Source organism: Lagenorhynchus albirostris, chromosome 14, assembly GCF_949774975.1.
Source record: "Lagenorhynchus albirostris chromosome 14, mLagAlb1.1, whole genome shotgun sequence".
NCBI classification, from domain to species: Eukaryota; Metazoa; Chordata; class Mammalia; order Artiodactyla; family Delphinidae; genus Lagenorhynchus; species Lagenorhynchus albirostris.
The window spans coordinates 81,528,581-81,550,637 of record NC_083108.1 but is presented as its reverse complement, the minus strand read 5'-3'; the positions used below and the strand labels follow the sequence as shown (position 1 = coordinate 81,550,637).

General features: G+C 40.6%; 1 protein-coding gene across 2 annotated transcripts in view; it reads right to left on the bottom strand.

Annotated features, from left to right (window-relative positions):
• Positions 1–724: 724 nt before the first annotated feature.
• The window catches only part of CCDC62 (coiled-coil domain containing 62), a 40,720-nt gene continuing 19,387 nt past the window's right edge, over positions 725–22,057 (bottom strand). The window contains exons 10-14 of one of the 2 annotated variants that reach the window (XM_060170464.1): positions 20,757–21,482; positions 18,040–18,196; positions 14,383–14,508; positions 2,197–2,284; positions 725–1,502 (exon numbers count right to left, since the gene is read on the bottom strand). In XM_060170464.1, coding sequence (XP_060026447.1) covers positions 2,231–2,284; positions 14,383–14,508; positions 18,040–18,196; positions 20,757–21,482 — 1,063 coding nt within the window. In that variant the 3' untranslated portion in view covers positions 725–1,502; positions 2,197–2,230. The remainder of the gene's footprint in view (positions 1,503–2,196; positions 2,285–14,382; positions 14,509–18,039; positions 18,197–20,756; positions 21,483–22,057) is intronic. The other variant, XM_060170463.1, reaches the window with a different exon arrangement.

Genomic DNA, 22,057 nt, shown 5'->3' with positions numbered 1-22,057 from the left:
AAATTGCTCACATATTTAAATAACTTAGGTTGAGAGACATAAATTGATAATTTAAGGTTTCCATTTTTGAACTGCATGTGCTGTAATTCACAAGAATGTGGAAGGGTAAGAATAGGTGTTGTAGATACTATAATCCTATGAGCTAAAATACATTTAGTTACAAAATAACTTTTGACTTCTTTCAAATCCTTTAGTTCCCTGAAATTGTTCTTTTTAGCACCTAACCAGTGTTCTCTTTTCACTAGGCAAGTTGACATGCAGCCATAAAACTATCATAAAGAGAAGGAGAAAATTTAATATTTTGTTTCTCAGAAAGTCAGCCTCTCCAGGGACATTTCAGGTTTCTACCTTGGAGGCAATAGTTCAGAATCGACTACACACTACCTTTCTCAGTCTTGCTCTGTACAAACCAGCCTATCCTGGGCAGAAAGCAAGCATTTATAAAGAACATAGCCAAACCTCACCCAATTTCTCTTTTCAGCACCCTAATTAAAAAGGCTAAATGGGGTGGCTCCTCCACTCTCATGAAAATCACCTCTGAAGTAGCACTGAAACCTTTTAACAAAGGGGCATTTATACAGCACAATAGAACTTTGATATCTGCAATGCTTAAAAAAAATACATTCCCATCCCTGAGGAAATTAACTTGCCAGGTTTGGTTTCAAGAGACTAACTTTCCTTATTTCACCCCTGTGTCATAAAAAGAAATCCCAGAAAATTATTTTTATTAGTAAAAATATTTTTTATTGACTGAAGCGGATCAGTATATTCTTTAAAAAATTACAAGTTAAAACAGAAATGTTTTAGTCTTTAATGATTAAAAAAAAAAAGCATATAAAACTTGATCTTCCAGCAAGCTTTTGTTTGTATAAGTTGATAGGACTACGACTGACCCAGACAAGAGGGGGCTCTGCTCAGCTTGTGGAACAGAAGGACCTCGACTGTCAGTAACCCAGGAGATAGTTTCTGGTTTAAAATATTTTATATCATATCATTTTATGTCTTTACACAGCAAAGTTCAGGGCTGAAAACCACAAGAGAACATATTTCTCATAGATTTGGAGCTGACTCTGATAAGCTACTGGTTATAATTTAAATGTATGCGCAGGTTTTAAAAAAATCAGATAGTTAAAACAGCATTTTATATGTATGGATTCTCTATTTGATGTTCACACTTTGAAAGAGCTTCTCGAGTATTTAACTGTAGCGTGCATCTTTACAGAGAAGGCTTTTTCTCTCTTAGCATAATTCCAAGTTTGTATATTATATATAATATACAATTAGGTCTAATTTCTTACACATGAAAAATATTTCTTACACATGAAAATGGTTAACCTGAAGACAAACAAAATATAGATGTTTAAAAATTAACTTTCAGTCTCTGCTCCCCTTTGGTATTAAATGTTGCTTACGAAGGATTACAATCCTCTTTTTGCTTTCAAGGTTAAGTATTAGGTATTGATGTCTGCTTCCTGCCTTCCACATGGATGAGAAATCGGCTTCTGCGCAAAGGAAATGGAGTTAAATAAAAATCAATGAGCACTGGATGGTGTGCTGTAAACTCCCAGTCTCTAAAAAGTTAACTATATGTCTTGATTCTCATCAACATAAGGTCACGCAAAATATTATAAATATGAAAACTTCTCAGCAAAGAGAAAGAAGACAGGGAGACAGGGAGAGGGCTACTTACTGCTTTCAGGGTCTTAAAAATGCTCTTATGCTTAAGTGGAAAACAACGGAAACGATTTTACCTTTTAACTGATCAAAATGGATTCTAAAGAAACTTTGCCTATGAAATGAAGGTTTGATAGAAGGAAACACAAATCAAGAAAGTGCTTACTGGGTCAATAAGCCTTTTTATAAGACTTGAAACCCCACAGAAAGATTTCTTTCCAGACAGACATTCAGATGAAATGCTGACATGTGAGTTTACATTCCGATTTTGAAAGCTATATGAATTCACTTCCTTAGGTTTAAAATTCTGGGTACTGAGAACAAGAACTTTCTGATCTGCATTTCTCTTATAAGTAACTGACATTTTACTCTGATTAAATTTAGAAGGTGTGTATAAATAGGTCAAACAAAAGAGAAAGGATTACAGGTCACACAGACGCACTGCTGGGACTCCATATTATCAGTGCTCCCCAGTTACTTATTAAATATAGATATAAGGTGAGATAAGGAAAGGTGACTTACCCATGATCACCATGAATACATGAATTTGTTTTCTTCAATTACTGAGAAGGGTATTTTTTTCAGCTGACTCTTCTGAGACTTCCACATTCTACAAAACAACTCCCAAATTAATACCCAGGATAGAACAACTAGGAAATACTTAAGAGGACAATACACAAATATAGCGGAAATGCCTTTAAAAGACCTTAGGGAATTAATGAAATACAATGAAGTAATTTCATATAACCAACGTCATCCACCCAAAAGAGGTATTGATTTCCCGCTCATGTGTGGGGTCCCTGTCTCTAAACCGTAGCTGGAATGTTCTGTTTGCTTTACCATACATGTATGGCTAAACCATGGCAATTGGCTGATGCCCAAATATAACTGGCTCTTTGTCAGCCTTTATATAGACTCTGCGGTGAGCCTGTAGTGAAGACAGTGGTCATCAAGAAGAATCAACAAGTCGTAGTGACACTTTAATTCATTACAGTGCCTACTGAGGGTGTAGCATTGTTAGGTCTGGGGGAAATATTAAAAAAGAAAAAGAAGAAAAAGAAGGAAAGAAGAGGAGAAGGAAGCTTGGAAAGACACCGGTAGACTCCAGCGAAGAACCTGGCCTTGCTCAGCCTCTGCCTCCTCCCACGGGGCCTACGTTTGAACCATGTTGGGATTATTTTCGGTGCTTCCAGACCTCTGTGCTCTTAATCATGCTGCTTCCTCTCTACTGGAAGAGGCTTCCTAGGTATTTTACACCCTGATGTATTTTATTTTATTTATTTAAAAACATCATTCTAGGGACTTCCTGGTGGCTCAGTGGTTGAGAATCCGCCTGCCAATGTAGGGGACATGGGTTCGAGCCCTGGTCCGGGAAGATCCCACATGCCGTGGAGCAACTAAGCCCGTGCGCCACAACTACTGAACCTGCACCCTACGGCCCGCGAGCCACAACTACTGAGCCCGTGTGCCACAACTACTGAAGCCCGCACGCCTAGAGCCCAAGCTCTGCAACAAGAGAAGCCACTGCAATGAGAAGCCCACGCACCACAACGAAGAGCAGCCCCCGCTCGCCGCAACTAGAGAAAGCCTGCGCGCAGCAATGAAGACCCAACGTGGCCAAAAATAAATAAATTTATTAAAAAAAAAAAGAAAGAAAAAAGGAAAGGTTAAGAACCCTGACAGGTCATCCCCACAGTTGCAAACTAGTGATGAGGATGTCCCATGTTCTGGTCAAAAGTCCAAATTCGGTTTCAGGCTGTGTCCCCCTGACCCCAACACCACAGGAAGCCTGCCATGGGTGAATGAGATGTGGCAACTGTGCTTTCCTTTTTTCTCTATTTTTAACTTATTGGGGGTTTTTAAATAGTTAAGACCTGAGCATGGTTTCAAAAATATATATATTCTTAAAAATATATATATATATTAAATATATATATATATATATCCTTATTCCCATCCCATATGTAGAATACCACATGAGTCTTTCAGCGTCCTGCTTCTTTTCACTTAATAGTATATCCTGGAAATATTTCTGCATCCAAGACCTTCCTATTCTGTCTCATGGTAATAGTCCATGTGCCACGGCTATTCACTCAGTTCCTTCTTGCTAGACACTTGGATCGTTTCCTAACTCTTGCTTGTTATAAAGCAATGCTGCCATGAAAAACTTGTATATATACCATTTTATACACATGCGGCTGTACCTGAACGAGAGATTCCCAAAGTGACACTGCCACTGCAAAGGGTCAGCTCTTCTGCAGTTTTTAGAAAACACTGACAGATTCCTTGCCAGAAGGACTGAATCGCTTTGTGCTCCCCCAGCAATGTGTGAGAGTGCCTATTTCAGAGAAAGGCTTTGAATTAAGACCCTTGTCTTTATCGACAGATGGCAAAACCCTGGTGAAGCAGACAGGCTGCTCAGAACTTACCCTGCCTTCCTTACTGCAAAAATTAAGAATTTTTTACAACAGTATTTACTTTTTCTGTAACCAGTTATACTCTGTTCAAAGGACCAGAGGGGAGGAGTTTGCAAAGTGCATTGCCAAGTAGACTTCTGTTAGTTAAAATTCTGTTTTCCCAGCATCTTTAGAATCAGTTAACAATCCATGGGAAAATATATTACATCTGAAGACAGTATTTTTTTCCAACTAAATGATTATCTGATTAGAATCATGTGGGATGTTAAGCAAGAGATTTAATCACCTGCCCTCCCCTGTAAAATGAATGGTTGAGATTGGATCTCTCTTTAGGATCTTTCTAGCTCAAATATTCTCTTAAACCAACTTTTCACCAACCTCAAATACCTTTAGCATTTTTTCAGTCTATACCTGAGGGTCACTGTTCTGCCTTTTTCCTGAACTCTTCCTATCAGTTCCATTCAAGGAGCATCCTCTGTAGCAGGTATGGCATGTGCTACACTGGGGAAGCCAGGATGAGTGAGAGGGGCTCCTTAACGCACGCACGGAGGAGCAGAGACCCATGGATGTAATCAGCTGTCATGTACTGTGACACGCACTCTGATGGAGATGTTACACAAACACACTCCCAGCTGTGCTACGAGGACAAAAGTGAGGGAGCTCCTGATTACATCTTAGGTAGGAATTTAACATAAAACCCTAAAGGAGAGGTTATTCTGAAATACAGTTGGTTCTGCTATGACACTTGTTTTGAAAACATACATTTGTTCCAACGCATCGGATATATTAGGGAACAACTTGAGCGTGATGTGAAGTTTGTTAATGTGCGACTTTGTCCACGAGAAACACTAGGTGAACTGGGCCGGGCCGTGTAGGAATACACGCCCCACGCCCCTCCACCACCACCCGCGGCGTGTCACGAGCCACATCCATCCACATCTGCTGCTACGACTTTCCATCCACTAACCCTCCTTCTACCACTTTCCAGTAAGTCACAAGCTGCAACCTCCTCTCCGACGCCCAGTTCTACCTGCAGACTTCAGGTCTTTTTCAAGGTAAAGTGCCACATTTACGGCAATATTTGTGTATTTCTTAACTACTTAACATGTATAAAACTGTACTACCGTTTAAATTACATTTCTGTCCTTTTAAAAAATGGGTCACTAATAAAGTTTTTGAGTGTTATGCTCAAAACCCCATTTTCCCCATAAACTGTGTGGTTTTTATTGTGCAGGTTTGCACTGTGTGGTGATTTTTAGGAACACATATGTCGCATTACAGCAGATATAACTGTAGTTATCAAAATATTAAACAGGACTGTGATATAATAATACATATCCTTTTTATTAGTGCATTAAATAATAAGATCTAGCAGCAGGCCTAATGGTCTGTAATGCTGAGGTAGTACTAAGTGTAAATGATATGTCAAGATACCCGTAATAACAGTAATATGGTAGGAAACTCTGTGATCTCTACTGATGACAGAGTCACAGGTAGTATGTACTATGATGGCTTGTTTCCTATATTCATAATTGAAGGAAGTGCTACATTTTAATTAGAGGTTAATAAAAATAACCTTAGTATAATTTTTATCCCCGTCAAAGTTTATGGATCCCCTGAATTCTATTCAAAAAACTCTAATGAAAAATCTCTGCCCAACAAATCCATAAAGACAGGAAGTGGATGAGTGTCAGCCCGAGGCTGGGGGAGGCGGAGTGGGGAGAAACTGCCAGTGGGTACAAGGTTCTTCTGGAATGATGAAAATGTTCTACACTCAGACTATGGTGATGGTTGCACAACTTTGTAAATATACTAAAACCACTGAATTGTACACTTTTACATGGGAGAACTTTATGGTATGCACGTTATCCTTTAACAAAGTTGTTAAAAAACTTAAAAACCATCACCAATACTTAAAAATATGTTCTGCCCCAATGTAAATAAACTACTTCACTAATGCTTCAAAGATTTTGTCAAGAAAAAAATCTTCCTAGAAAACACCACAAGTCCATCATGGTTTCTACTCTGAAAAGCTTATACGGCACACATGGCACAAATACTTTTAAAAATCACGATTCAGGGAGCCCAGTATTCTTTAAGGTAATCTTTGCAATAACCTGTTGAAGCTAGTGGCAGTGAGCATGTTGATTCTAAAATGGTTAATGTCCTAGTTTCAGATCATCTGTCACACAGAAACTGCCCCATAGAACTCTGAGTCTAACAAAATTCCAATGTGAGGAAGAGCTAAGCAAGAAATGCCACCAGAGAGAGTATTTCATGGAACAAGGCGAGGATGTTCGCTCTCACTATTTCCATTCAGTATCGATCTGGAAGTCTTAGCCAGGGCAATAAGGTAAAGAAAAAGAAATAAGGCATAAAAATTAGAAAAAGAAATTCTTTATTCACAAATGACATGACTGTGTATGTAGAAAATCCTAAGAAGCTACAGAAAATCTACTAGAATAGGTGGATTTAGCAAAGACGCTTTTTTTTTTCTTATTAGTCATCAATTTTATACACATCAGTGTATACATGTCAATCCCAATCTCCCAATTCAGCACACCACCATCCCCACCACCCTGCGGCTTTCCCCCCTTGGTGTCCATACGTTTCTTCTCTACATCTGTGTCTCAACTTCTGCCCTGCAAACTGGATCATCTGTACCATTTTTCTAGGTTCCATATACATGCGTTAATATATGATATTTGTTTCTCTCTGATTTACGTTACCCTGTATGACAGTCTCTAGATCCATCCACGTCTCAACAAACGACCCAGTTTCGTCCCTTTTTATGGCTGAGTATTATTCCACTGTATATATGTACCACAACTTCTTTATCCATTCATCTGTCAATGGGCATTTAGGTTGCTTCCATGACCTGGCTATTGTAAATAGTGCTGCAGTGAACACTGGGGTGCATGTGTCTTTTTGAATTATGGTTTTCTCTGGGTATATGCCCAGTAGTGGGATTGCTGGATCATATGGTAATTCTATTTTTAGTTTTTTAAGGAACCTCCATACTGTTCTCCACAGTGGCTGTATCAATTTACATTCCCACAAACAGTGCAAGAGGGTTCCCTTTTCTCCACACCCTCTCCAGCATTTGTTGTTTGTAGATTTTCTGATGATGCCCATTCTAACTGGTGTGAGGCAATACCTCATTGTAGTTTTGATTTGCATTTCTCTAATAATTAGTGATGTTGAGCAGCTTTTCATGTGCTTCTTGGCCATCTGTATGTCTTCTTTGGAGAAATGTCTATTTAGGTCTTCTGCCCATTTTTGGATTGGGTTGTTTGTTTTTTTAATATTGAGCTGCATGAGCTGTTTATATATTTTGGAGATTAATCCTTTGTCCTAATCCTTTGTCCATTGATTTGTTTGCAAATATTTTCTCCCATTCTGAGGGTTGTCTTTTTGTCTCTATGGTTTCCTTTGCTGTGCAAAAGTTTTTAAGTTTCATTAGGTCCCATTTGTTTATTTTTGTTTTTATTTCCATTATTCTAGGAGGTGGATCAAAAAAGATCTTGCTGTGATTTATGTCAAAGAGTGTTCTTCCTATGTTTTCCTCTAAGAGTTTTATAGTGTCCGGTCTTACATTTAGGTCTCGAATCCATTTTGAGTTTATTTTTGTGTATGGTGTTAGGGAGTGTTCTAATTTCATTCTTTTACACGTAGCTGTCCAGTTTTCCCAGCACCACTTATTGAAGAGACTGTCTTTTCTCCATTGTATATCCTTGCCTCCTTTGTCATAGATTAGTTGACCATAAGTGTGTGGGTTTATCTCTGGGCTTTCTATCTTATTCCATTGATCTGTGTTTCTGTTTTTGTGCCAGTACCATATTGTCTTGATTACTGTAGCTTTGTAGTATAGTCTGAAGTCAGGGAGTCTGATTCCTCCAGCTCTGTTTTTTTCCCTCAAGACTGCTTTGGCTATTCGGGGTCCTTTGTGTCTCCATACAAATTTTAAGACTTTTTGTTCTAGTTCCATAAAAAATGCCATTGGTAATTTGATAGGGATTGCATTGAATCTGTAGGTTGCTTTGGGTAGTATAGTCATTTTCACAGTATTGATTCTTCCAATTCAAGAACATGGTATATCTCTCCATCTGTTGGTATCATCTTTAATTTCTTTCATCAGTGTCTTATCGTTTTCTGCATACAGGTCTTTTGTCTCCCTAGGTAGGTTTATTCCTAGGTATTTTATTCTTTTTGTTGAAATGGTAAATGGGAATGTTTCCTTAATTTCTCTTTCAGATTTTTCATCATTAGTGTATAGGAATGCAAGAGATCAATGTGCATTAATTTTGTATCCTGCAGCTTTACCAAATTCATTGACTAGCTCTAGTAGTTTTCTGGTGGCGTTTTTAGAATTCTCTATGTATAGTGTCAATCTGCAAACAGTGACACTTTTACTTCTTCTTTTCCAATTTGTATTTCTTTTATTTCTTTTTCTTCTCTGACTGCCGTGGCTAGGACTTCCAAAACTACGTTGAATAATAGTGGTGAGAGTGGACATCCTTGTCTTGTTCCTGATCTTAGAGGAAAGGCTTTCAGTTTTTCAACACTGAGAATGATGTTTGCTGTGGGTTTGTCGTATCTGGCCTTTATTATGTTGAGATAGGTTCCCTCTATGCCCACTTTCTGGAGAGTTTTTATCATAAATGGATGTTGAATTTTGTCAAAAGTTTTTCTGCATCTATTGAGATAATCACATGGTTTTTATTCTTCAATTTGTTAATATGGTATATCACATCGATTGATTTGCGTATATTGAAGAATCCTTGCATTCCTGGGATAAATCCCACTTGATCATGGTGTATGATCCTTTTAATGTGTTGTTGGATTCTGTTTGCTAGTATTTTGTTGAGGATTTTTGCATCTATATTCATCAGTGATATTGGTTTGTAATTTTCTTTTTTTGTAGTATCTTTGTCTGGTTTTGGTACCAGGGTGATGGTGGCCTCATAGAATGAGTTTGGGAGTGTTCCTTCCTATGCAATTTTTTGGAAGAGTTTGAGAAGGATGGGTGTTAGCTCTTCTCTAAATGTCTGATAGAATTCACCTGTGAAGCGATCTGGTCCTGGACTTTTGTTTGTTGGAAGACATTTAATCACAGTTTCAATTTCATTACTTGTGATTGGTCTGTTCATATTTTCTGTTTCTTCCTGGTTCAGTCTTGGAAGGTTATCTCTTTCTAAGAATTTGTCCATTTTATTGGCATAGAGTTGCTTGTAGTAGTCTCTTAGGATGCTTTGTATTTCTGCAGTGTCTGTTGTAACTTCTCCTTTTTCATTTCTAACTTTATTGATTTGAGTCCTCTCCCTCGTTTTCTTGATGAGTCTGGCTAATGGTTTATCAATTTTGTTTATCTTCTCAAAGAACCAGCTTTTAGTTTTACTGATCTTTGCTATTGTTTTCTTTGTTTCCATTTCATTTATTTCTGCTCTGATCTTTATGATTTCTTTCCTTCTGCTAACTTCGGGTTTTGTTTGTTTGTCTTTCTCTAGTTCCTTTAGGTGTAAGGTTAGATTGTTTATTTGAGATTTTTCTTGTTTCTTGAGGTAGGCTTGTATAGCTATAAACTTGCCTCTTAGAGCTGCTTTTGCTGCATCCCATAGGTTTTGGATGGTCGTGTTTTCATTGTCATTTGTCTCTAGGTATTTTTTGATTTCCTCTTTGATTTCTTCAGTGATCTCTTGGTTATTTAGTAACGTATTGTTTAGCCTCCATGTGTTTGTGTTTTTTACGTTTTTTTCCCTGTAATTGATTTCTAATCTCATAGCATTGTGGTCAGAAAAGATGCTTGATATGATTTCAATTTTCTTAAATTTACTGAGGCTTGATTTGTGACCCAAGATGTGATCTATCCTGGAGAGTGTTCTGTGCACACTTGAGAAGAAAGTGTAATCTGCTGTTTTTGGATGGAATGTCCTATAAATATCAGTTAAATCTATCTGGTCTATTGTGTCATTTAAAGCTTCTGTTTCCTTATTTATTTTCATTTTGGATGATCTGTCCATTGGTGTAAGTGAGGTGTTAAAGTCCCCCACTATTACTGTGTTACTGCCAATTTCCTCTTTTATAGCTGTTAGCAGTTGCCTTATGTATTGAGGTGCTCCTGTGTTGTGTGCATATATATTTATAATTGTTACATCTTCTTCTTGGATTGATCCCTTGATCATTATGTAGTGTCCTTCCTTGTCTCTTGTAACATTCTTTATTTTAAAGTCTATTTTGTCTGATATGAGTATTGCTACTCCAGCTTTCTTTTGATTTCCATTTGCATGGAATATCTTTTTCCATCCCCTCACTTTCAGTCTGTATGTGTCCCTAGGTCTGAAGTGGGTCTCTTGTAGACAGCATATATATGGGTCTTGTTTTTGTATCCATTCAGCAAGCCTGTGTCTTTTGGTTGGAGCATTTAATCCATTCATGTTTAAGGTAATTATCGATATGTATGTTCCTATGACCATTTTCTTAATTGTTTTGGGTTTGTTTTTGTAGGTCCTTTTCTTCTCTTGTGTTTCCTACTTAGAGAAGTCCCTTTAGCATTTGTTGTAGGGCTGGTTTGGTGGTGCTGAATACTCTTAGCTTTTGCTTGTCTGTAAAGCTTTTGAGTTCTCCATCGAATCTGAATGAGATCCTTGCCGGGTAGAGTAATCTTGGTTGTAGGTTCTTCCCTTTCATCACTTTAAGTATATCACGCCACTCCCTTCTGGCTTGTAGAGTTTCTGCTGAGAAATCAGCTGTTAACCTTATGGGAGTTCCCTTGTATGTTATCTGTCGTTTTTCCCTTGCTGCTTTCAATACTTTTTCTTTGTCTTTAATTTTTGCCAGTTTGATTACTATGTGTCTCAGCCTGTTTCTCCTTGGGTTTATCCTGTATGGGACTCGCTGCACTTCCTGGACTTGGGTGGCTATTTCCTTTCCCATGTTAGGGAAGTTTTCAACTATAATTTCTTCAAATATTTTCTCTGGTCCTTTCTCTCTCTCTTCTCCTTCTGGGACCCCTATAATGTGAATGTTTTTGCGTTTAATATTGTTCCAGAGGTCTCTTAGGCTGTCTTCATTTCTTTTCATTCTTTTTTCTTTATTCTGTTCCACAGCAGTGAATTCCACCATTCTGTCTTCCAGGTCACTTATCCGTTCTTCTGCCTCAGGTATTCTGCTATTGATTCCTTCTAGTGTAGTTTTCATTTCAGTTATCGTATTGTTCGTTCATCTCTGTTTGTTTGCTCTTTAATTCTTCTAGGTCTTTGTTAAGCATTTCTTGCATCTTCTCGATCTTTGCCTCCATTCTTTTTCTGAGGTCCTGGATCATCTTCACTATCATTATTCTGAATTCTTTTTCTGGAAGGTTGCTTATCTCCACTTCATTTAGTTGTTTTTCTGGGTTTTTATCTTGTTCCTTCATCTGGTACATAGCCCTCTGCCTTTTCATCTGGTCTATCTTTCTGTGAATGTGGTTTTTGTTCCACAGGCTGCAGGACTGTAGTTCTTCTTGCTTCTGCTGTGTGCCCTCTGGTGGATGAGGCTATCTAAGAGGCTTGTGCAAGTTTCCTGCTAGTGTTGGAGGGTCTCCTGCAGAGGTGGGCGGTGGCTGTGGCTCACCATGGGGACCAGGACACTGGCAGCAGAAGTTCTGGGAAGTACTCCTTGGCGTGAGCCCTCCCACAGTCTGCCATCAGCCCCACCAAAGAGCCCAGGTAGCAAAGATGCAATTTATAAAAGGCAATTATCGTTCTTTATATCATCAACAAACAATTTGAGAATGAAATTTAAAATACCACATATGATGGCATCAATAAACAAAATGTTAGGAATAAATTTTTAAAAAGATGTGTAATGGGGCTTCCCTGGTGGCGCAGTGGTTAAGAATCCGCCTGCCAATGCAGGGGACACGGGTTAGAGCCCTGGTCCAGGAAGATCCCACATGCTGCGAAGCAACTAAGCCCGTGTGCCACAACTACTGAGCCTGTGCTCTAGAGCCCACAAGCCACAACTACTGAGCCCGCGTGCCACAGCTACTGAGCCTGTGCACCTAGAGCCCGTGCTCTGCAACAAGAGAAGCCACCGCAATGAGAAGCCCGTCGACACAACTAGAGAAAGCCCATGCACAGCAACGAAGACCCAATGCAGCCAAAAATTAATACATTAATAAAATAAATTAAAAAGAAATGTGTAAGACCCCTACAATGAAAACTACAAAATATGGTTTAAGAGAAAAGAAGGAAGACCTAAGCAACTGGAGATATACTCTGTTCACAGATGTCAATCCTTCCCAAAGTGATCCGTAGATCAATGAAATCACAATACCAGAGGGCACTTTAAAAAAACTGACACGTTGACTCTAAAATTGCTATGGACCTGGCAAAGGGCCTAGAATAGGCAAAACAATTTTGCAAACAAAGTCAAGGATGTATACTGATTTCAAGATTTCCTATAGAGTTATGTAATCAATTTGGTGTGGTATTGGTGTAAGGAGAACAACCATATCAATGGAACGGATTGGAGACTCCAGAAATAGACCCTTGAATATACAGTCAACGGATTTTCAATAAAGATGCTGAAAGTAATTCAATGGAGAAAGGACAGTCTTTTCAACAAATGATGACGATGATGGAGCTAAAGTCTGTATGGAGAAAAATGAACCTTGATCTTTACTTCACACCATCCACAAAATTTAAATAAGAGATAAACCATAGACCTAAACAGAACCAAAAAACTTCTAGGAGGAGAAAATATTCACAACCTTGAGGTAGACTTCTTGGAACAAAAAACACACCATTAAAAAAAAAAAAGGATAAATTGGACTTCATCAAAATTTCAAATTTCTGCTCTTTTATTCTTAAGAGAATGAAAAGGCAAGCCACAAACTAGGAGAAAATATTAATAATATATTTGACAAAAGATAAAGAACTTGTGTCTAGACTATATGAAAAACTCTTACAACTCAATTAATATAAAAGGAAACAATCAAATTAAAAATGGGCAAAGGACTTAAAGACACTGCACAGAAGAAGACATATGAAGGGCCAAAGAGCACATGAAGATGCACATCATTAGGTTAACAGGAAAATGCAAATTATTCAATGGCAACGAGATGCCATTTCAGATCTACTAGAATGGCTAAAATCAAATGGACCGACAAAATCAAGGTTGGGGGCTTCCCTGGTGGCGCAGTGGTTGAGAGTCCACCTGCCGATGCAGGGGACACAGGTTCGTGCCCCGGTCCGGGAAGATCCCACATGCCGTGGAGCGGCTGGGCCAGTGAGCCATGGCCGCTGAGCCTGTGCGTCCGGAGCCTGTGCTCCGCAACGGGAGAGGCCACAACAGTGGGAGGCCCGCGTGCCGCAAAAAAAAAAAAAAAAAAAAAAACAATGAAAGAAGAAGAGGAAAGAGGAGGGAGAAGAAGGAAGGAAGGAAAGAGGGAGGGAGGGAAGGAGAAGGAACTGTTAGTGATTAAGAGAGACCTTAAGGGACTTATCCAAGTGCAAAGTATGGACCTCGGTTGAGTATTGATTTGAATAACGAGTAAAAAGACATTTTTGAGATAAATGGGGAAACCTTAACGTGGTCTAGTCATCAGACGAAATTAAAGAGTTCCTGTTAATTTGGCTGGGTGTGAAAAAAGTCCTTATCTGTTAGAGCTACAGAATGAAGTACACATGAGTGAAATGATATGATGTCTAGGATTTGCTTTAAAATGTTTCAGGAGATGGGCTTCCCTGGTGGCGCAGTGGTTGAGAGTCCGCCTGCCGATGCAGGCGACACGGGTTCGTGCCCCGGTCCGGAAAGATCCCACATGCCGCGGAGCGGCTGGGCCCCTGAGCCATGACTGCTGAGCCTGCGCGTCTGGAGCCTGTGCCCCGCAACGGGAGAGGCCACAGCAGTGAGAGGCCCGCGGACCGCAAAAAAAAAAAAAAAAAAAAAAAAAAAAAAAAAAAAAGTTTCAGGAGAAAACAGGTACGGATGGGGGAAGATGAAACAAAACAGCAGAAAGCCGATGGTTACTGAAGCTCTGTGACTGGAAGTATTCTTTCTACATCTGTATTTGAAATTTTCTACAATAAAATATTTTTTAAAAATCCCCCAGAATGTACGTGCATGTGCCCAGGTAACTGGAAAGAGGAAGTCTGGGTGTGGCGACATCTGAGTATAACTTTCTCTTTCTCCTTAAACCCAGCCTGCTACCTCCTCGCCTTTCATTCTAACAGAAAGGGACGTTTGCGCACAACGACTGGAGTGTTTGCATACTACAGATGGGGTCAAAAGAAAAGGAACCACGTACATTTTTGGCGCTGCTGCTGAGATTCTCAGAGCTGATGGGGAGCAGAGTGCTCAGCTCCAGATCTGTAACCATCTGACGGGATTCTGCCAGCAAACGCTGAAGCTTGCTTGTGGGAGAAAAATCATCCTGGGAAAGCAACACAATTCCAGCATTCATGAAAACAAGAAGCACTTTTCATTGTTTATGTTTACAAGTACAATGTAACAAACACAAATGTTAACTGTTCATTAATGTTTGACTTTATTTTTCGTTTTGTTTTGGTTTTTTTTTTGCGGTACGCGGGCATCTCACTGCCGTGGCCTCTCCCGTTGCAGAGCACAGGCTCCGGACGCGCAGGCTCAGCGGCCATGGCTCACGGGCCCAGCCGCTCCACGGCATGTGGGATCCTCTCGGACCGGGGCACGAACCCGTGTCGCCTGCATCGGCAGGCGGACTCTCAACCAGTGCGCCACCAGGGAAGCCCAATGTTTGACTTTAGGTATTACATATCAAAGCAGGGCATTAAACACTAGAAGAACCAAATTCCATTTATTTCTTAGAACCTACTTTGCTAAATAATTTGACTTAAACAGAACTTACAACTAATTAAGTAACATCCATGTGATAAGAGAATCCTAGGCATTGTTTACCTCTCTTAAATCAACTTGCCAAGGCTGTAATTACCAGGTCAAAATACTTAAAAAAATGCAACTTTAACACTAAATCTTGTTAGCTTTTAAAAATAAGTGGAGGGCTTCCCTGGTGGTGCAGTGGTTAAGAGTCTGCCTGCCGATACAGGGGACACGGGTTCGTGCCCCGGTCTGGGAAGATCCCACGTGCCGCAGAGCGGCTGGGCCCATGAGCCATGGCCGCTGAGCCTGTGCGTCCGGAGCCTGTGCTCCGCAGCGGGAGAGGCCGCAACAGTGAGAGGTCCGCATACTGCAAAAAAAAAAAAAAAAAAAAGTGGAAATATGCCTTAGTTTGTTTATTCTTATTTAATTTTCAACTTTGTGTAAAAAGCTTTCCACAGTGTACAATCTGTGAGTTTTCCACAGTGGACATAACAATTAACTGTACAATTAAGTGTACAGGGGCTTCCCTGGTGGCGCAGTGGTTAAGAATCCGCCCGCCAATGCAGGAGACACGGATTCGATCCCTGGTCTGGGAAGATCCCACATGCCACGGAGCAGCTAAGCCCATGCACCACAACTACTGAGCCTGCGCTCTATAGCCCGCGAGCCACAACTACTGAGCCCACATGCCACAACTACTGAAGCCCGCGCGCCTAGAGCCTGTGCTCCGCAACAAGAGAAGCCACCGCAATGAGAAGCCCACGCACCGCAACGAAGAGTAGCCCCTGCTCGACACAACTAGAGAAAGCCCACGCGCAGCAACGAAGACCCGACGCCCCCAAAAATAACTAATTAAGTGTACAATCTGATGACTTCCTACATACATGTGTACATGAGTACACACCCATGAAGCCATCCCCACAATGAATACGGGTCGCGTTTATCACGCCTCTGGCCCTTCGGAATTCCTGCCTCTATGAGTGCCTCCTCGCCATTCCCAGACAACTACTGATCTGCTTTCAGTCACCAGAGATTAGTTTGCATCTTCTAGAGTTTTATATAGATGCATTACATACTTTTGTCTGTCTGGCTTCTTTCACTCAGCATAATTATCTTGAGATTTACCTATGCTGTATGTGTATAGATAGTTCATTCCTTTTTATTGCTGAGAAGTACTCCATTGTATGGATATACCACAGTTTTATCTATTCACTTACTGCAGTATATTTGGGTTGTTTCCAGTTTTTTTAGCGAGTGCAAATAAAGCTGCTTTAATATTTCTGTGGACCTTTGTTTCCATTTCTCTAGGAGTAGAACAGCTGGGTCATATGGTAGGTGTATATTTAATTTTTTTTTAAGTAGTTTTTTAATAGAAAGTACCCAGTGTTTTCCAGAGTGGCTCTACCATTTACAGTCTCACCATCAGTGAACAAAAGTCCCAGGTGCTCCGGATCCTAGTCAACACTTTGGTGCAGTCAATTTTGAACAAAGAGAACTAACAGTCATCAAATACCCATTAGGGGCCAGGCCCTCCAATATCCCCTTTAAACCAAGCAACTGTGATGTTATAACTGCATATTTGCAGGCGAAGAAACTGAGGCTCAAAGAAATTAAATAACTGTACTAACGTCACTGAGCTAAGACAAAGCAAAACCGGGATTTGAACCCAACTCATCTTCCCGGATATCTTCCCAAAATAACACCAAAAATAACTAAGTTTACTTGAACTTATTTTCTTTACGAACCACCTGCAAGGGGGACCCCATTCATGTTGGAAACACTGGCTCATCCACAATAATGACACTGTAGACACAACCTCACTGCCTGTCTGTAGGGCCGTGGACAGACTACGGTTTATTCAATCACTGGACCCTGCACATCAAGCAACAATCAAAATGAAGAGGCTATAGGTCCACAGTGTCAGCACAGATGAAGGTCACAAAACACTGACAAAGCTGGAAAATCACATCAGAAAGGATACAGACGGCAGTTTACCATTCATGTACATCTTAAACAAAACAATAGTATGTAATTTTTTTTTTAATTGTGGTATAGTTGCTTTACAATGTTGTGTCAGTTTCTGCTGTACAACAAAGTGAATCAGCTACGTGTATACATATATCCCCTCCCTCTTGGACCTCCCTCCCTCCCTCCTCCCCTCCCCCCCGCCAGCATCTAGGTCACCACAGAGCACTGAGCTGAGCTTCCCTGTGCTATACGGCAGGTGCCCACTAGCTATCTGTTGTACACGTTGTACTGTATATATGTCAATCCCAATCTCCCAATTCATCCCCCTCTTCCCCCGCGCTGTGTACACACGTCTGTTCTCTACGTCTGCGTCTCTATTCCTGCCCTTAAGTATACACTTTTATGTAAAACATAAAAGCATAAAGCAAGCATGGATGCAACTTCAGGGTAGTGGTTAACTGGTGGGGGTGGAGGGTAGGCACAGGCAGAATGGCACACGAACTTACCCTCTATCTGTAACATTTTATTTATTTCACAAGTTGAAAAATAAAGCAAATATGGCAAAATGTCAACGTGTTAAATCCGAATGTAAGTACATAGTAACTTGTATTTTTCATTTTCTGTGTGTTTAAAATATTTATTAAAAATAGATAGATCAGTCACCTGGAGGGCCTGAGGGACATCCTACCTGAAGTTATCTATAGGATATTTAAAGAAAAGAGAAGGTAAATAATTATGACTTCAGTTAAGTAATAGAAATTAAAGTCCTATAAGTAAAAAAAAAAAAAACCTGAAGAATAGCCAAAATTAAGCACACTAACAGTAGTGCTCTAGGGGAATTAAAAGTATGCTGGGAGGGCTTCCCTGGTGGCGCAGTCGCTGGGAGTCTGCCTGCCGATGCAGGGGACACGGGTTCGTGCCCCGGTCCGGGAGGATCCCACATGCCGCGGAGCGGCTGGGCCCTTGGGCCATGGCCGCTGGGCCTGCGTGTCCGGAGCCTGTGCTCTGCAACGGGAGAGGCCACGACAGTGAGAGGCCCGCGTACGGCAAAAAAAAAAAAAAAAAAAAAAAAAAAAAAAAGTATGCTGGGGAGAAGTCTTGCTTGAATAAGCTGGGTATTTCTAAGCGAAATACAAACCTTTTCACTGGGCAATGCTGCATCTTTGTTGACTAACAAAATCTTAGATGAATTCTTTTTATCAGAAGAGGACTCCGTCTCTATCAACTTCTCATCCTCTCTTAAGGCAGATTTTGAAGAACCCAAACAGTGGGACTGCTGGCTGGCAATCAGCTCACTGTGAATAATAAAACAAAAACAAAAACAGGCATCTTGAAACAAGAGCAGACACATGTCACCAATACTGTTATACTTGAAAGTATCTCAACAGGACAAAAAAAAAAAATGTTTTCTTTTCTGATGATGAAGCTCAAGTTTGAATAGAACATTAGAGACTTGAGCAGAATATTTGTGTAGAATATTAGAAATGAATGCATACCTTTAGCAGTAAGAATTAAAACCAAATTCCTCGTTAAAGGGTAACTACAGAAGAGAGAATTGCGTTCCTCCCCACACCCACAAAAAAAAAGCAAGGAAAAGAAGGTGTGAGAGACGAGATCATCCAAAAGAGAAAAAAAATGAATACAGAGTAAGGTTAAACATTGGAAGATTCTAGGTTTTTGGTTTCTGAGACTGATTTTTGTTAATGGTCTTTTACGAGTCCTTCTGTGAAAGCAGAATGGCACTGTTGTGGGTCCTTGATTCTTCCATAGGGTCTCAGTAGTTAGAGAACAGACACGTGCAGCTAAGTTTCTGGTGCGTTGTTAACACCGGGCTCAAAGCAGAGCTGAGAGCAAGAGACCCTGGAAACCTCTTCCTCCCACAGGCCCCGTGAGGCAGGCAGAGCAGGCCGCGGCGGCTGCCCCCTCCACACGTAAACCCCTGCACGGCAAATGGAACGGTGGTATAAATGTGACCATTTTAGTCAGGTGATGAAGTAGGTACAGAAGCTCGTATAATCTAAGGAAAAACAGGAAAACATCATTATCTTTTCCACTTAATCACGCGTTTGTCATGCGATGCCTTGGCCTCTGCTGGCAGAACAAGAAGTCACTTGAATCATTTCAAGCCACGGAGGTCAAAAGGGCCTTGAAAGAAAACTCTGAAATTGTCTTTGAATTTCTTTCATACACTAAGTTTAATATGTGTCCGCTCTGCTCTTAAAACTACTTAACACAAAAAAAAAAAAAAAAAAAAAAACAAACTACTTAACAGAAGCTTTTCCCTTAATATATGCGTGTTCTTGTTCAATAGTGAAAAATAGGAAGTTGTGCCCTCCTGGTACTTGCAATTATCTAAGATGATCTTTAAAAACCAAATATGAATAGATAATATTTAGTGTAAAAACCAGTTTTTGTTGACAGAATAACTATGATTTTTAAGCGACTCAGGCTTCTAAAAGGGCCAAACGATAATCCAAACAATGAAAATACCAGAAGGGAAGTTTAATCATAGAGTCCTATGAAAGTCAATGTGATGATTAAAATAAGGCTCTCAAAACAGAGGCTTCATCCTTTCTGTAATTTAAGATCAAAGAGCTAGGTTTGCTTTAACAATAGCAGACATTAGTGTAGCACCCCTCAACTAACTACAAGATTCAGCAATTCGAACAGTAAGATGAGCCTGAAAAATGCAGCATATGCCAGAAACTAATCCATTTTTTTTCTCTTAAAAAAACCAGTTGGATAAGGGTGGTCAAAAGGCACAAGCTTCCAGTTATGAGATACATAAGAACTAGGGATTTCATGTACAGTAGGATTAATGTAATTAACACTGCTGTAGGTTATATATAAAAGTTGTTGAGGGCTTCCCTGGTGGTGCAGTGGTTTAGAGTCCGCCTGCCGATGCAGGGGACACGGGTTTGTGCCCCGGTCCGGGAAGATCCCACATGCCGCGGGGCGGCTGGGCCCGTGAGCCATGACCGCTGAGCCTGCGCGTCCGGAGCCTGTGCTCCGCAGCGGGAGAGGCTGCAGCAGTGAGAGGCCCACGTACCGCAAAAAAAAAAAAAAAAAGTTGTTGAGAAAGTAAATCCTAAGAGTTCTCATCACAAGGAAAAAATATATTTTTCTCTTTGTCTCTTATTTTGTGTCTCTATGAGATGATGGATGTTCACTAAACCTACTGTGGTCATCATTTCCTGATGCACTGGAATCATTATGCCGAACACCTTAAACTTATACAGTGCTGTATGCCAGTTATATCTCAATAAAACTGGAAAAAAAGAAACCAGTAACTGTTACCAGCTTATTAGATACAAATATTCTTTCTCCTGCATGATTTTTAGAAGTAACAAAGTTTGGGAAATGTAAAGTAAACACAAAGGCCAAAGCAGTTGGATGTGTAAATAAGCCAATGGGGGCAAAAAGAATGTCTTATCTGGGGTCTAGGGAATGTAATCTGGACATGAAAGAAACGGCTTATCGATTCAAAAGGATCCTGGCTGAGGAATGCTCCGCAGCAGCATTCTACCCTGTAAAGTGACCTCCCCGTTCGTTTTAAAATAAAACATGTTTGCTCAGCTCATGACAACCGGCTTTGTTTTTAAGCAAAACTTTTGCCTCAGAAGCTGTCCTAGGCACAAACTTCTCACTGGAATCCAACACAGCCTCTGTACAATCAAAAACTCAACAGCCTACCCTGTGATGAAAAGAGGAAACCGTTTGTCAAACCGCAATTTCTGTTTGTAAACTCTGCTTTCCGTTTCACAGTTGGCATGAAGTGGCTATTGCAGCCCTTTTAGAGTTCTCAGAACAGTAAGTAGGTTCCCTGGGAGTTTACAAACATGAAACAAGACTGACCTGGTAGAGGAGTTGTATTTGGTCCCACTGGCACTTTCCGAACAAGTGCACACCGATTTGTGGCGCACGACTCTCTGCACTCTGGAAGGCTTGAAGATGCTCATCCATTCCACGTCAGACAGGTGGCCTGGAGCTTCGATTATGAAGTTACTCGGGTGGCAGCACTTGGATTCCCACACGTCGCTTTCATCCAGACAGGCTTCGCTTTTATGGCAACATGAGACTCCAGACCTTTCCAGGTGATCTTGACATTTGACATCTAGCTTTTCTGGTTGTTTTGAACCAGAACAGCTGGCCAGGCCCAGGTAAAGGCTGACGTCATGCCACTTTTCATCGGCTACAGATGTTGATGTTTCCGAGCGTTGTTTCTCTTCATTCTGGATCCCACCTCCATTACCTTTGGGTGATTTTGCGTGGATCTTGCAAAATGTACTTTTGTTTTCGGGTTCAGTCTGGATTTTTCCTCCCAGAGACCAAGACTTTTGTTTCTCCACTAAGTCTTTTGCAAGTAGAGATGAGATAGCAATTACACTTTTTCCCCCAAATGAAGTATTAACCTGTAGTTTCTTCTCTTTGCATACATCATAAGAGCTCTCGTCTGACTTATTTTGCTGAACCAACGTGGTCTCAAATTTTTGGTCCTTAACCAATGACTTCTGATTTTCCTCCCTCTTAAAATCGACTTTTAGGTGGTTATTTTCAAGGTCTGATAAACACATTTCTCTGCTATGGTGGCATTACAAAAAACGGAAGTTATAAGATACACTTGATACTGTCGTTCTAAATATTTCACTCAAACCTCATCAGCTGAGCTAAACCCTAGTAAGACCCATTTGTCTGAGTTGAAAATATGAGGTAGAATTTTTATATTCTTGGAGCCCAATTTTAGCCCAACCTCCTCCAGGAAGTCTTGCCGACCACCACACCCACTCCCCTCTTCCCATCCTTAATGTCCACTGCACTGACTCTCCATACTGCAAATCATTATCTTACTGTTTATATTAATATATATCTAATTAATCAGATAGCAAATTTCCTATTATAACTATATCATTCACTGTTTCATACATATAAAAGTTTTGTCAAAAGATTCTTAAGGGGCTTCCCTGGTGGCGCAGTTGTTGAGAGTCCGCCTGCCAATGCAGGGGACGCGGGTTCGTGCCCCGGTCCGGGAGGATCCCACATGCCGCGAAGCGGCTGGGCCCGTGAGCCATGGCCGCTGAGCCTGCGCGTCCGGAGCCTGTGCTCCGCAACAGGAGAGGCCACAGCAGTGAGAGGCCCGCGTACCGCAAAAAACAAAA